Source organism: Pristiophorus japonicus, chromosome 19 (genome assembly GCF_044704955.1).
Source record: "Pristiophorus japonicus isolate sPriJap1 chromosome 19, sPriJap1.hap1, whole genome shotgun sequence".
Taxonomy (NCBI): domain Eukaryota; kingdom Metazoa; phylum Chordata; class Chondrichthyes; family Pristiophoridae; genus Pristiophorus; species Pristiophorus japonicus.
In genome coordinates this window covers 981,177-997,814 of record NC_091995.1, presented here as the reverse complement: position 1 = coordinate 997,814, position 16,638 = coordinate 981,177, and the positions used below count along the sequence as shown (strand labels likewise).

The 16,638-nt window shown below is 48.8% G+C and overlaps 1 protein-coding gene across 2 annotated transcripts in view; it reads right to left on the bottom strand.

Moving 5' to 3' along the window:
• vps52 (VPS52 subunit of GARP complex) overlaps nucleotides 1-16,490 on the bottom strand; it is a 72,934-nt gene extending 56,444 nt beyond the window's left edge. Inside the window, exons 1-2 of one of the 2 annotated variants that reach the window (XM_070861112.1) lie at nucleotides 16,372-16,490; nucleotides 4,961-5,070 (exon numbers count right to left, since the gene is read on the bottom strand). In XM_070861112.1, coding sequence (XP_070717213.1) covers nucleotides 4,961-5,009 — 49 coding nt within the window. In that variant the 5' untranslated portion in view covers nucleotides 5,010-5,070; nucleotides 16,372-16,490. The remainder of the gene's footprint in view (nucleotides 1-4,960; nucleotides 5,071-16,371) is intronic. The other variant, XM_070861111.1, reaches the window with a different exon arrangement.
• Between the last annotated feature and the right edge of the window lie 148 nt (nucleotides 16,491-16,638).

Sequence of the window (16,638 nt, the reverse complement as noted above, 5' to 3'; positions counted from 1 at the left end):
CCAATGAACTGGCATCAACAACTCTCTGCAGTAGGGAATTCCACAGGTTAACAACTCTCTGAGTGAAGAAGTTTCTCCTCATCTCAGTCCTAAATGGCCTGCCCCTTATCCTAAGACTGTGTCCCAACATCGGGAACATTCTTCCCGCATCTAACCTGTCCTGTCCCGTCCCGTCAGAATCTTAAACGTTTCTATGAGATCCCCTCTCATCCTTCTAAACTCCAGTGTATAAAGGCCCAGTCGATCCAGTCTCTCCTCATATGTCAGTCCAGCCATCCCTGGAATCAGTCTGGTGAACCTTCGCTGCACTCCCTTAATAGCAAGAACGCCCTTCCTCAGATTAGAAGACCAAAACTGAACACAATATTCCAGGTGAGGCCTCACCAAGGCCCTGTACAATTGCAGTCAGACCTCCCTGCTCCTATACTCAAATCCCCTAGCTATGAAGGCCAACATACCATTTGCCTTCTTCACCGCCTGCTGTACCTGCATGCCAACTTTCAATGACTGATGTACCATGACACCCAGGTCCCTTTGCACCTCCCCTTTTCCTAATCTGCCGCCATTCAGATAATATTCTGCCTTTGTGTTTTTACCACCAAAGTGGATAACCTCACATTTATCCACATTATACTTCATCTGCCATGCATTTGCCCACTCACCTAACCTGTCCAAGTCACCCTGCAGCCTCTTAGCATCCTCCTCGCAGCTCACACCGCCACCCAGCTTAGTGTCATCTGCAAACTTGGAGATATTACATTTAATTCCTTCATCCAAATCATTAATGTATATTGTGAAGAGCTGGGGTCCCAGCACTGAGCCCTGCGGCACACAGAACCACAGAAGGAGGTCATTCAGCCCACCTTGTCTGAGCTGGCTCTTTATAATCCAAGACTAATTCCAGTGCGCCGATCTCTCCCCATAACCCTGTACCTTACTCCGTTTCATATATTTGTTCAATTCTCCATTAAAAGAAGCAAGAATCTGCCTAAGCCACTTCCTCTGGCATTCCAGGCACCAACAAGTGTGTGCGCAAATAAATTTCTCCCAGTAGTTCGCTCTCTCTCAGTGATCATTTTAAATTCATAGCCCCTCGTCACTGATTTCCCAACCTGAGGAAAGAGTCTTTTTCTATTCAATCAATGAAAACTCTTGACGGGTTTAATAACCTTTGCGGAACACCTCCGGTCAGACTGCCAACGTGACCCTGAGCTTCCAGTCGCCACTCTAATTGTCTGCCCCACTCCCATTTCTCTGTTCTCTGCCTCCTACATGGTTCCAATGAAGCTCAACATAAGCCTGAGGAACATAAGAACATAAGAAATAGGAGCAGGAGTAGACCATATGGCCCCTCGAGCCTGCTCCGCCATTTAATACGATCATGGACTCAGCTCCACTTCCCTGTGCGCTCCCCATAACCCTTCACTCCCTTATCGCTCAAAAATCTGTATCTCCACCTTAAATATATTCAATGACCCAGCCTCCACAGCTCTCTGGGGCAGAGAATTCCACAGATTTACAACCCTCAGAGAAGAAATTCTTCTCATTTCCGTTTTAAATGGACGGCCCCTTATTCTGAAACGATGCCCCTAGTTCTAGATTCCCCTATCAGTGGAAACATCCTCTCTGCATCTACCCTGTCAAGCCCCCCCAGAATCTTACACGTTTCCATAAGATCACCTCTCATTTGCCAGAAAAAGCAGCAAACCTGAGGACTGGGAGAAATTTAGAATTTAGCAGGAGGAGGACAAAAGGATTAATTAGGAGGGGGAAAATAGAATGTGAGAAGAAGCTTGCTGGGAACATAAAAACTGACTGCAAAAGGTTCTATAAATATGTGAAGAGAAAAAGATTAGTGAAGACAAACGTGGGTCCCTTGCAGTCAGATTCAGATGAATTTATAATGGGGAACAAAGAAATGGCAGACCAATTGAACAAATACTTTGGTTCTGTCTTCACGAAGGAAGACACAAATAACCTTCCGGAAGTACTAGGGGACCGAGGGTCTAGTGAGAAGGAGGAACTGAAAGATATCCTTATTAGGTGGGAAATTGATGGGATTGAAGGCCGATAAATCCACGGGGCCTGATAGTCTGCATTCCAGAGTACTTAAGGAAGTGGCCCTAGAAATAATGGATGCATTGGTGATCATTTTCCAGCAGTCTAGCGACTCTGGATCAGTTCCTATGGACTGGAGGGTTACTAATGTAACACCACTTTTTAAAAAAGGAGGGAGAGAGAAAACGGGTAATTATAGACCGGTTAGCCTGACATCAGTAGTGGGGAAAATGTTGGAATCAATCATTAAGGATGAAATAGCAGCACATTTGGAAAGCAGTGACAGGATCGGTCCAAGTCAGCATGGATTTATGAAAGGGAAATCATGCTTGACAAATCTTCTGGAATTTTTTGAGGATGTAACTGGTAGAGTGGACAAGGGAGAACCGGTGGATGTGGTCTATTTGTACTTTCAAAAGGCTTTTGACAAGGTCCCACACAAGAGATTGGTGTGCAAAATTAAAGCACATGGTATTGGGGGTAATGTACTGACATGGATCGAGAACTGGTTGGTAGACAGGAAGCAGAGAGTCGGGATAAACGGGTCCTTTTCAGGATGGCAGGCAGTGACTAGTGGAGTGCTGCAGGGCTAGGACCCCAGCTCTTTACAATATACATTAATGATTTAGATGATGGAATGGAGTGTAATATCTCCAGGTTGGCAGATGACACTAAAATGGGTGGCGGTGTGAGCTGTGAGGAGGACACTAAGAGGCTGCAGGGTGACTTGGACAGGTTAGGCGAATGGGCAAATACATGGCAGATGCAGTATAATGTGGATAAATGTGAGGTTATCCACTTTGGGGGCAAAAACACGAAGGCAGATTATTATCTGAATGGCGACAGATTAGGAAAAGGGGAGGTGCAGCGAGACCTGGGTGTCATGGTTCATCAGTCATTGAAAGTTGGCATGCAGCTACAGCAGGCGGTGAAGGCGGCAAATGGTATGTTGGCCTTCATAGCGAGGGGATTTGAGTATAGGAACAGGGAGGTCTTACTACAGTTGTACAGGGCCTTGGTGAGGCTCCACCTGGAATATTGTGTTCAGTTTTGGTCTCCTAATCTGAGGAAGGACGTTCTTGCTATTGAGGGAGTGCAGCGAAGGTTCACCAGGCTGATTCTAGGGATGGTTGGACTGACATATGAGGAGAGACTGGATCGACTGGGCCTTTATACACTGGAGTTTAGAAGGATGAGAGGGGATCTTAGAGAAACATATAAGATTCTGACTGGGCTGGACAGGTTAGATGCAGGAAGAATGTTCCCGATGTTGGGGAAGTCCAGAACCAGGGGACACAGTTTTAGGATAAGGAGTCGGCCATTTAGGACTGAGATGAGGAGAAACTTCTTCACTCAGAGAGTTGTTAACCTGTGGAATTCCCTGCCGCAGAGAGTTGTTGATGCCAGTTCATTGGATATATTCAAGAGGGAGTTAGATATGGCCCTTCCGGCTAAAGGGATCAAGGGGTATGGAGAGAAAGCAGGAAACGAGTACTGAAGGAATGATCTTATTGAATGGTGGTGCAGGCTCGAAGGGCCGAATGTCCTACTGCTGCACCTATTTTCTATGTTTCTAAACTCCAATGAGTATAGGCCCAACCTGCTCAACCTTTCTTCATATGACAACCCCTTCATCTCAGGAGTCAACCTCGTGAACCTTCTCTGAACTGCCTCCAATGCAAGTATATCCCTCCTTAAATACAGAGACCAAAACTATTCGGAGTTCAACATGTCCAGCTTATAACCTCTGCCCACATTTTCTTGGACAGCAGCTGATGATGATTTGGATATTCCCATTTACACCTCCTCTAGACCCATCTTTTGTTTCTTTACTTGTCCCGTTACCATCTCCTTTTGTCTTACACCATCATCCCGTTTAATCTCTCCTCCCATCCACCCAATCACAGACCATCCCTTTTGTTCTTTCTTCCCCTCCCTGCTTTCCCTGCCCCTGTACTTGTAAAACCTGCCACATGCCCAACTTTACACAGTTCCGACGAAAGGTCATCGACCTGAAACCATGGCCCAGAAATCCCGCCTTCTCCTGCCCGCGGGCGTTCGACTAGATTTTAAGAGAAAAACTGCGCACCTACCTGAAGCTGCAATGCCTGCTCAAGATCCCAGTCCACAGGCCCCTCTCCCTGCGCGTTGCACACGTGCTCGTAGGGACGTGCGCAGGAGTCACGTGGGCCTGGACACCCAATCACAGGCAAGTATTTTCTCATTCATAGTAATAGGAGATTCCTAAGTTACCAATCTCCTATTCCTATGAATGAGCAAACCCCCCAAAACACACAAAAACATTACATAAAACATTTTTAAAAAACCTCACACAATACATTAATAGAAATTAAAGTTGTTACACATGTTTTTTTTTTAAAAAGAAAAAAAAATTGCCAATTTTTAAAAAAAGTTAGGGTTAGGGTTTAAAATAACATTACCTGAGTGGGCAGGGTTTTAACATAAATATGGTTTTTTAAAAATTTTATTTTTATAGGTTATTAAACTTTTACAGTAGGCCATACGCCTGCTTTTTCAGGCGCAAGATTTTTGAGGACATCTGCCCGGCAAGAAATGCGTAAATCCCGCAATCTTGTCCGTACAAATGTCCTCGCCCCAGAGATGTCTACGATCTGTCCAGCTCCAGCTTGCATGCGCATTGTGCGCTGAAAACCGGTTTTTCCGATGCCTTCCCGGGTCCGTAGAAACTTCGTACGGACCCGGGAGGTCGGGATTTCTACTGTCAACTCTGTTTTTCTCTCTCCACATATGCTGTCTGACCTGCTGAGTGTTTCGAGCATTTGCTATTTGCATACGGTGTTAGAAAGTTGTTTACTGGCTTCTAAAACAACACCATTTAATTTTATAGACAAAGGCATCAGCCATCCTCATTATGAGTTACATTTAATCAAGGCAATGCTCACTGTCCACTTCGTCCAAGATAAATTCATCAGAGGTTATGTCCAGTTCACCCAGATTCAGCTCAGGTACTTCATCCTGCCCACCTTTCCCCTGCACAGAAAAAAACACAGTGCTGTCACTTTATACAGTTCAGCAACATTCAAATATTTAAACACTTCAATTATTGGGTCAAAGGGACAGAAGAGATCACACAAACTGCAGCTTCCTGAAACTGGTCTCTTCTATACATTTTGTATTGGATGACACCGGGATGACTTATTTTTAAAGTATTTTTCTGGAGGAGACTGTGCTGCAGTGGGTGAGCCACTGACCTTTCACAAGGAACACATGAAACACAAAAGGATAGTATGCAGGTACAGCAAGTGATCAGGAAGGCCAATGGTATCTTGGCCTTTATTGCAAAGGGGATGGAGTATAAAAGCAGGGAAGTCTTGCTACAGTTATACAGGGTATTGGTGAGGCCACACCTGGAATACTGCGTGCAGTTTTGGTTTCCATATTTACGATAGGATACGCATGCTTTGGAGGCAGTTCAGAGAAGGTTCACGCGGTTGATTCCAGAGACGAGGGGGTTGACTTATGAGGAAAGGTTGAGTAGGTTGGGCCGCTACTCATTGGAATTCAGAAGAATGAGAGGTGATCTTATCGAAACGTATAAGATTATGAGGGGGCTTGACAAGGTGGATGCAGAGAGGATGTTTCCACTGATGGGGGAGACTAGAACTAGGGGGCATAATCTTAGAATAAGGGGCCGCCCAGTTAAAACTGAGATGAGGAGGAATTTCTTCTCTGAGGGTTGTAAATCTGTGGAATTCACTGCCTCAGAGAGCTGTGGAGGCTGGGTCATTGAGTATATTTAAGACAGAAATAGACAGTTTCTTAAGCGATAAGGGGATAAGGGGTTATGTGGAGCGGGCGGGGAAGTGGAGCGGAGTCCATGATCGGATCAGCCATGATGGTATTAAATGGCAGAGCAGGCTCGAGGGGCCGTATGGCCTACTCCTGCTCCTATTTCTTATGTTCTTATGTTCACCTTAGCACCAGGGTTCAAATCCAGCCCAGACGAGATGAAGTGTCTGCTGGCTGTAAAAGTACTGTGTGAAATGAGTTTGGACAGCCTCAATCCAGTTACGTGGGACCTTGAGACATCCAAAAGTGCTTCACACAAGTTTTGAAATTTGCGCACTTGTTATTCTGTAGCTTACTGTGGCAGTCAATTTGCGCACTTCAAGGTCCCACAAACAGCAATGAAATAATGATGTAATGGATGTTACATCATGTAATGAGCAGAGTGGATAAGGGGGAACCAGTGGATGTGGTGTATTTGGAATTCCAGAAGGAATTCGATAAGGTGTCACATAAAAGATTACTGCACAAGATAAAAGTTCACGGGGTTGGGGTTAATATATTAGCATGGATAGAGGATTGGCTAACTAACAGAAAACAGAAAGTCGGGATAAACGGGTTATTTTCCGGTTGGCAAACAATAACTAGTGGGGTGCCGCAGTGATCGGAGCTGGGGCCTTTACTATTTATAATCTATATTAATGACTTGGATGAAGGGACCGAGGGTAATGTAGCCAAGTTTGCTGATGATACAAAGATGGGTGGAAAAGCAAGTGGTGAGGAAGACACAAAGAATCTGCAAAGGGATATAGACAGGCTAAGTGAGTGGGCAAAAATTTGGCAGATGGAGTATAATGTGGGAAAGTGTGAGGTTATCCACTTTCGCAGGAAAAATAAAAAAGAAAATTATTTAAATGGAGCGAGATTACAAAATGCAGAGGGACCTGGGGGTACTTGTACATTAAACACAAAAGGTTAATATGCAGGTACAGCAAGTGATCAGGAAAGCAAATGGTATCTTGGCGTTTATTGCAAAGGGGATGGAGTATAAAAGCAGGGAAGTCCTGCTACAGTTATACAGGGTATTGGTGAGGCCACACCTGGAATACTGCGTACAGTTTTGATCTCCTTATTTAAGGAAGAATATACTTGCATTGGAGGCAATTCAGAGAAGGTTCACTCAGTTGATTCCTGAGACGAAGAAATGTTGAGTAGTTTGGGCCTATCATCACTGGAATTTAGGTGATCTTATTGAAACATATAAGATAAAAAGGGGGCTCGACAAGGTAGATGCAGAGAGGATATTTCCCCTCGTGGGGAAATCTAGAACTAGGGGGAATAGTTTCAGAATAAGGGGCCGCCCATTTAAAACTGAAATGAGGAGGAATTTCTTCTCTCAGAGGGTTGTAAATCTGTGGAATTCGCTGCCTCAGAGAGCTGTGGAGGCTGGGTCATTGAATATATTTAAGGTGGCGAGAGACAGATTTTTGAGCGATAAGGGAGTCGAGGGTTATGGGGAGCGGGCAGGGAAGTGGAGCTGAGTCCATGATCAGATCAGTCATGATCTTATTGAATGGCGGAGCAGGCTTGAGGGGCCAGGTGACCGACTCCTGCTCCTATTTCTTATGTTTTATGACCAGTTAATCTATTTTGCTGGTTGTGGCTGAGGGATCCATGTTGGTCAGTACACTGGTCGTGTTCCTGCTCTTCTTTGTAAAAAGTAAAGTACTTTGGGAACTTTTATGTCCACCTGAACCAGCAGAGGAAGCCTTGGTTCAACATTGTATCTGAAAGACAGCACATCTGAGTCAGAAGGTTGTGTACAAGCCTCACTCCAGAGTCTCGAGCACATAATCTAGGCTGACGCTGCAGTGCTGAGGGAGCGCTGCACTGTCGGAGGTGCCGTCTTTTGAATGAGACGTTAAACTGAGGCCCCTTCTACTCTCTCGGGTGCATTTAAAAGATCCCACGGCACTATTTGAAAAGAAGCTGGGGAGTTCTCCTGATGTCCTGGCCAATATTTATCCCTCAACCAACATTACAAAAAATCAGATTATATGGTCCTTTTGCTCATTGCTGTTTGTGGGATCCCATTGACTGCCGCGTCACTTTACAATAGTGACTCTATTTCACAAAGCACTTCATTGGCTGTAAAGCAATTTGGGACCTCCTGAGGTCATAAAAGGTGCTATATAAATGCAAGTTATTTCTTTAAATACAGTATTGCCAATTTGTCCACAAAACAACACGAGTACAACAACTTTTATTTATATAGCGCCTTTAATAAAACATCCCAGGGCGCTTCACAGAAGTGTGTTATAAGACAAAACAGATAAATCTGACACCCAGCCACACAAGAGGAAATTATGGCAGACTTGGTCAAAGAGCTGGGTTTTAAGGAGCGTCTTGAAACATAGAAAATAGGTGCAGGAGTAGGCCATTCGGCCCTTCGAGCCTGCACCTCATTCAATATGATCATGGCTGATCATTCACCTCAGTACCCCTTTCCTGCTTTCTCTCCATACTCCTTGATCCCTTTAGCCGCAAGGGCCATATCTAACTCCTTTTTGAATACATCTAACAAATTGGCCTCAACAACTCTCTGCGACAGGGAATTCCACAGGTTCACCACTCTCTGTGTGAAGAAGTTTCTCCTCATCTCGGTCCTAAATGGCTTACCCATTATCCTTAGACTGTGACCCCTGGTTCTGGACTTCCCCAACATCAGGAACATTCTTCCTGCATCTAACCTGTCCCGTCCCGTCAGAATTTTATATGTTTCTATGAGATCCCCTCTCATCCTTCTAAATTGCAGTGAATAAAGGCCTAGTCGATCCAGTCTCTCCTCATATGTCAGTCCTGCCATCCCAGGAATCAGTCTGGTGAATCTTTGCTGCACTCCTTCAATAGCAAGAATGTCCTTCCTCAGATTAGGAAACCAAAACTGTACACAATATTGAAGGAGGAAAGTGAGGTAGAGAGGCGGAGAGGTTTAGGGAGGGAGTTCCAGAGCTTGGGGCCCAGGCAGCTGAAGGCACGGCCACCGATGGTGGAGCGATTATAATCAGGGATGGTCAGGAGGGCAGAATTAGAGGAGCGCAGACATCTCGGGGGGTTGTGAGACAACAATCATCCCTCAGCCAACACCACCAAAACAGATTAGCTGGTCATTATTTCATTGCTGTTTGTTGGACTTTTTTTGGGAGGGCTAACAAGGCAAGGGAACACACAATAAATTGTAAGATACTGAGAAATGTAAAGGAACAGAGGGACCTTGGAGTGCAAGTCCACAGATCTCTGAAAGCAGGACAGGACAGGTAGATAAGGGGGTTAAGAAGGTAGATATGGGATACATTCCTTTATGAGTTGAGGCATAGAACACAGGAGCAGAGAGGTTATACTTCAACTGCATAAAACACTGGTTAGGCCACAGCTGGAGTACTGCGTGCAGTTCTGGTCACCACATTACAGGAAGGATGTGATTGCACTGGAGAGGGTGCAAAGGAGATTTACGAAGATGTTGCCAGGACTGGAGAATTTTAGCTACGGAGGAAAGATTGGATAGTCTAGATTTATATTCTTTGAAACAGAGGAGGCCGAGGGGAGACCTTATTGAGGTGTATAACATTATGAGGGGCTTAAAGTGAATAGGAAGGACCTATTTCCCCTTAGCAGAGGGGTCAATAACCAGGGGACATAGATTTAAAGTAATTGGGGGGAGGTTTAGAGGGGATTTGAGGGGAAATGTCTTCACCCAGCAGGTGGTGGGGGTCTGGAACTCACTGCCTGAAAGGGTGGTTGAGGCAGAAATCCTCACCACATTTAAAAAGTACCTGGATGTGCACCTGAAGTGCCGTAACCCACAGGGCTACGGACCAAGAGCTGGAAAGTGGGATTAGGTTGGGTAGTTTTTTTTCCAGCCGGCACAGATTCGATGGGCCGAATGGCCTTCCTCTGCGCCATACATTTCTATGATTCTGTGACCCTGTTGTGTGCAATTTACACAAACAGGAATGACACCCGAGCAGGGTGAGCAGGAAGCATTCGGTCCCAGTGTAACAATGCAAGTGCCTCCATCTCCAGAACCAGATCTGGGCATAGCCAGCCAGGAACGGTAGCATAGTGGTTATGTTATTGGACGAGCGATCCAGCGGCCTGAACTAATGATCCCGAGACACGAGTTCAAATCCCACCACTGCAGCTGGGGAATTTAAATTCACTTAATTAACTTAATCTGGAATAAAAAGATATATCAGTAATGGTGACCATGAAACTACCGGACTGTTGTAAAAACCCATCTGGAACACTGCATACAGTTTTGGTTTCCATATTTACGAAAGGATATACTTGCTTTGGAGGCAGTTCAGAGAAGGTTCACTCGGTTGATTCCGGAGATGAGGGGGTTGACTTATGAGGAAAGGTTGAGGAGGTTGGGCCTCTACTCATTGGAATTCAGAAGAATGAGAGGTGATCTTATCGAAACGTATAAGATTATGAGGGGGCTTGACAAGGTGGATGCAGAGAGGATGTTTCCACTGATGGGGGAGACTAGAACTAGGGGACATAATCTTAGAATAAGGGGCTGCCCATTTAAAACTGAGAAGAGGAGGAATTTCTTCTCTCAGAGGGTTGTAAATCTGTGGAATTCGCTGCCTCAGAGAGCTGTGGAAGCTGGGACATTGAATAAATTTAAGACAGAAATAGAGTTTCTTAACCGATAAGGGAATAAGGGGTTATGGGGAGCGGGCAGGGAAGTGGAGCTGAGTCCATGATCGGATCAGACATGATCGTATTAAATGGCGGAGCAGGCTCGAGGGGCCGTATGGCCGACTCCTGCTCCTATTTCTTATGTTCTTGGATTTTGGGAAGAAAATCTGCTGTCCTTACCTGGTCTAGGCCTATATGTGACTCCAGTCCCACAGCAATGTGGTTGAGTCTTAACTGCCCTAGAAAGCCACTCAGTTGTAGCAAACTGCTACAAAGATTAGCCATGCAAAAAGGTGCCTCACCACCACCTTCTCCAGGGCAATTCTAAAGAAACTTGTGTATCCAGAGAATGTGAAACTGTTACCACAGGGAGTGGTTGAAGCGAATAGTATCGATGCATTTAAGGGAACTCTAGACAAGTATGAGAGAGAAGGGAATAGAGGGTTATGCTGATAGATTTAGATGAGGAATGACGGGCGGAAGCTCAAGTGGAGCATAAACACATGGACAGGTTGGGCCGAATGGCCTGTTTCAGTGTCGTATGTTTGTGTAATCCCTGGCCTCGTCCACTACCTATCTCTGTAACCCCCTCCAGCCCCTACACCCCTCCCTATCTCTGTAACCCCCTCCAGCCCTGCACCCCTCCCTATCTCTGTAACCCCCTCCAGCCCTACACCCCTCCCTATCTCTGTAACCGCCTCCAGCCCTACACCCCTCCCTATCTCTGTAACCCCCTCCAGCCCTACACCCCTCCCTATCTCTGTAACCCCCTCCAGCCCTACACCCCTCCCTATCTCTGTAACCCCCTCCAGCCCTGCACCCCTCCCTATCTCTGTAACCTCATCCAGCCCCTACACCCCTCCCTATCTCTGTAACCTCATCCAGCCCCTACACACCTCCCTATCTCTGTAACCTCATCCAGCCCCTACACACCTCCCTATCTCTGTAACCTCCTCCAGCCCTGCACCCCTCCCTATCTCTGTAACCTCCTCCAGCCCCTACACCCCTCCCTATCTCTGTAACCTCCTCCAGCCCTGCACCCCTCCCTATCTCTGTAACCTCCTCCAGCCCCTACACCCTCCCTATCTCTGTAACCTCATCCAGCCCCTACACCCCTCCCTATCTCTGTAACCTCTTCCAGCCCCTACACCCCTCCCTATCTCTGTAACCCCCTCCAGCCCTACACCCCTCCCTATCTCTGTAACCTCCTCCAGCCCCTACACCCTCCCTATCTCTGTAACCTCCTCCAGCCCCCTACACCCCTCCCTATCTCTGTAACCTCCTCCAGCCCCTACACCCCTCCCTATCTCTGTAACCTCCTCCAGCCCCTACACCCCTCCCTATCTCTGTAACCTCATCCAGCCCCTGCACCCCTCCCTATCTCTGCAACCTCCTCCAGCCCCTACACCCCTCCCTATCTCTGTAACCCCCTCCAGCCCCTACACCCCTCCCTATCTCTGTAACCTCCTCCAGCCCCTACACCCCTCCCTATCTCTGTAACCTCCTCCAGCCCTGCACCCCGCCCTATCTCTGTAACCTCTTCCAGCCCCTACACCCCTTCCTATCTCTGTAACCTCATCCAGCCCCTGCACCCCTCCCTATCTCTGTAACCTCCTCCAGCCCCTACACCCCTCACTATCTCTGTAACCCCCTCCAGCCCTACACCCCTCCCTATCTCTGTAACCTCCTCCAGCCCCGACACCCCTTCCTATCTCTGTAACCTCATCCAACCCCTACACACCTCCCTATCTCTGTAACCTCCTCCAGCCCTGCACCCCTCCCTATCTCTGTAATCTCCTCCAGCCCTGCAACCCTCCCTATCTTGTAACCTCCTCCAGCCCCTGCACCCCTCCCTATCTCTGTAACCTCCTCCAGCCCTGCACCCCTCCCTATCTCTGTAACCTCCTCCAGCCCCTACACCCCTCCCTATCTCTGTAACCTCATCCAGCCCCTACCCCCCTCCCTATCTCTGTAACCTCATCCAGCCCCTACACACCTCCGTATCTCTGTAACCTCCTCCAGCCCTGCACCCCTCCCTATCTCTGTAACCTCCTCCAGCCCTGCACCCCTCCCTATCTCTGTAACCTCCTCCAGCCCTGCACCCCTCCCTATCTCTGTAACCTCCTCCAGCCCCTACACCCCTTCCTATCTCTGTAACCTCATCCAGCCCCTACACACCTCCCTATCTCTGTAACCTCATCCAGCCCCTACACACCTCCGTATCTCTGTAACCTCCTCCAGCCCTGCACCCCTCCCTATCTCTGTAACCTCCTCCAGCCTCTACACCCCTCCCTATCTCTGTAACCTCCTCCAGCCCTGTACCCCTCCCTATCTCTGTAACCTCCTCCAGCCCCTACACCCCTCTCTATCTCTGTAATCTGCTCCAGCCCCTACATCCCTCCCTCTCTCAGTACTCTCCTCCAGCCCCTACACACCTCCCTATCTCTGTAACCCCCCCTGCCCCCCCGAGATCTCTGTGCTCCTCTAACTCTGCCCTCCTGACCATCCCTGATTATAATCGCTCCACCATCGGTGGCCGTGCCTTCAGCTGCCTGGGCCCCAAGCTCTGGAACTCCCTCCCTAAACCTCTCTACCTCGCTCTCCTCCTTCAAGACGCTCCTTAAAACCTCCCTCTTTGACCAAGCTTTTGGTGGCTTCTGTAGCTTGGTGTCAATTTTTTTAAAAAGACATTTTTTTTGTCTTATAACACTGCTGTGAAGTGCCTTGGGTTGTTTTACGTTAAAGGCGCTATATAAATACAAGTTGTTGTTGTTGTTGTTATGTAATTAGGGACGGCCAATAAATGCCGGCCTTGGCAGCGACGCCCACATCCCAGGAACAAATAAATAAAAAGACATCCATTTTATATACCATGGGAACAGTAGCATGGACTAGGGATTAACGATCTGGAGACAAGAGTTCAGTTCCCACCACGGCAGCTGGGGAATTTAAATTCAGTTAAGTAAATAATTCTGGAATTTTTTTTGAAAAAGCTGTTTTCAGTAATGGTGATCATGAAGCTGTCAGATTGTCGTAAAACCCCACCTGGTTCATTACTGTCCTGTAGGGAAGGTAATCTGCCGCCCTTACCCGGTCTAGCCGATATGTGACTCCAGACCCAATATGGTTGACCCTGGACCCTGGTAGCTCACCACCACCTGCTCAAGGGCAGTTAGGGATGGACAATAAATCTACGACACCCACATCCCATGAATTAATAAATTAAATAAATTATATAGCGCCTTTCACGACCACCAGATGTCCCAAAGTGCTTTACGGCCAATGAAGAACTTTTGAAGTGTAGACACTGTTGTAATGTAGGAAATGCAGCAGTCCATTTGCACTCAGCAAGTTCCCACAAACAGCAACGTGATAATGACCAGATCATGTGTTTTATTTTTTAAAGTGATATTGATTGAGGAATAAATACACCGGGGAGAACTCCCCTGCCCTTGCCTCAGCTCATCTGCTGCTGAAGCCCTCATCCATGCCTTTGTTACCTCTAGACTTGACTGTTCCAATGCATTCCTGGCTGGCCTCCCACATTCTAACATTCTACCTGACGTAAGTTAGAGGTGATCCAAAACTCGGCAGACCGTGTCCTAACTCGCACCGAGTCCCGCTCACCCATCACCCCCTGTGCTCGCCGACCTACATTGGCTCCAGGTTAAACAACGCCTCGATTTCAAAATTCTCATCCATGTTTACAAATCCCTCCATTGCCTCGCCCCTCCCTATCTCTGTAATCTCCTCCAGCCCCCGCCGCAGAGATGTCTGCACTCCTCTAATTCTGCCCTCCTCAGTATTCCTGATTGTAATCACTCCACCATCGGCGGCCGTGCCTTCAGCTGCTCCAAGCTCTGGAAGTCCCTGCCGAAACCTCTCCGCCTCTCTTTCCTCCTTCAAGACACTCATCAAAACCTACCTCTTTGACCAAGCTTTTGGTCACCTGCACTAATTTCTACTTCTGTGGCTCGGTGCCAAATTTTTATGGCATAATACTCCTGTGAAGCGCCTTGGGACATTTCACTACATTAAAGGCACTACATAAATACAAGTTGTTGTTGCTATAGCTCAGTGGGTAGCACTTTCGCCTCTGAGTCAGAAGGTTGTGGGTTCATGTCTCAGTCCAGGGACATGAGCACAAAAATCAAGGCTGACACTCAAGTGCAGTACTGAGGGAGCGTCGCACTGTCGGAGGGGCAGTACTGAGGGAGCGCCGCACTGTCGGAGGGGCAGTACTGAGGGAGCGCCGCACTGTCGGAGGGGCAGTACTGAGGGAGTGCCGCACTGTCGGAGGGGCAGTACTGAGGGCGCGCCGCACTGTCGGAGGGGCAGTACTGAGGGAGTGCCGCACTGTCGGAGGGGCAGTACTGAGGGCGCGCCGCACTGTCGGAGGGGCAGTACTGAGGGAGTGCCGCACTGTCGGAGGGGCAGTACTGAGGGAGTGCCGCACTGTCGGAGGGGCAGTACTGAGGGAGTGCCGCACTGTCGGAGGGGCAGTACTGAGGGAGCGCCGCACTGTCGGAGGGGCTGTCTTTCAGATGAGACATTAAACCGAGGCCCCATCTGCTCTCTCAGGTGGACGAAAAGATCCCACGGCACCATTTCAAAGAACAGGGGAGTTATTCCCGGTGTCCTGGGACCAATATTTATCCCTCAATCAACATAACAAAAAAAAACAGATTATCTGGTCATCACCACATTGCTGCTTGTGGGAGCTTGCTGTGCTCAAATTGGCTGCTGCGTTTCCCACATTCATCATAGGCAGTCCCTCGGAATTAAGGAGGACTTGCTTCCACTCTAAAAGGGAGTCCTTAGGTGGCTGAACAGTCCAATACGAGAGCCACAGTCCCGGTCACAGGTGGGACAGACAGTGGTTGAGGGAAGGGGAGGGTGGGACTGGTTTGCCGCACGCTCCTTCCGCTTGGTTTCTGCATGCTCTCGGCGACGAGACTCGAGGTGCTCAGTGCCCTCCCGGATGCACTTCCTCCACTACGGGCGGTCTTTGGCCAGGGACTCCCAGGTGTCGGTGGGGATGTTGCACTTTATCAGGGAGGCTTTGAGGGTGTCCCTGTAACGTTTCCTCTGCCCACCTTTGGCTCGTTTGCCGTGAAGGAGTTCAGAGTAGAGCGCTTGCTTTGGGAGTCTCGTGTCTGGCATGCGGACAATGTGGCCCTGCCCAGCGGAGCTGATCGAGTGTGGTCAAAAAAGCAGATGATCTGGTCATTATCACATTGCTGTTTGTGGGAGCTTGCTGTGCGCAAAGTGGCTGCTGCATTTCCCACTTTACAACAGGGGCGACACTTCAAAAGTACTTTGGCTGTAAAGTGCTTGGAGACGTGCGGTGGCCGTGAAAGGCGCTATAGAAATCTAAGTCTTTCCTCTTGTTGTTGTTCTTCGAAATAGTGCCCTGGGATATTTTAAGTCCACCTGAGAGAGCAGACGGGGCCTCGGTTAAAAGTCTCACCTGAAAGACTGCCCCTCCGACAGTGCGGCACTCCCTCAGTACTGCCCCTCCGACAGTGCAGCGCTCCCTCAGTACTGCCCCTCCGACAGTGCGGCGCTCCCTCAGTACTGCCCCTCCGACAGTGCGGCGCTCCCTCAGTACTGCCCCTCCGACAGTGCGGCACTCCCTCAGTACTGCCCCTCCGACAGTGCAGCGCTCCCTCAGTACTGCCCCTCCGACAGTGCGGCGCTCCCTCAGTACTGCCCCTCCGACACTCCCTCAGTACTGCCCCTCCGACAGTGCGGCGCTCCCTCAGTACCGCCCCTCCGACAGTGCGGCACTCCCCCGCTCCGGCCCTCGGCCCTCGGTCCCCCCGGGCTCCCGCTCACCTCCCCGCCGCTGTAGATGCAGCTGATGGCCGCCTCCCTGCGCTCAGCCGCCGAGCCCGCGCCGCCCGGGCCCGGGCCTCCGCCACCAAGGGCCGCCATGGTGACCAACATCCGGGGCCTCCCCGCGACCTTTCACCCCACCTCCCACCCCACAGAGACAAACGGTGAACCCAAGCTGAAATAAAAGGCGGGGGGAGGGAGGCAAAGCAAGCCGCCCTGTCCCTGCACAGGTTAGTACTGGGTCGGATCGATTTTGAATTGAATTGA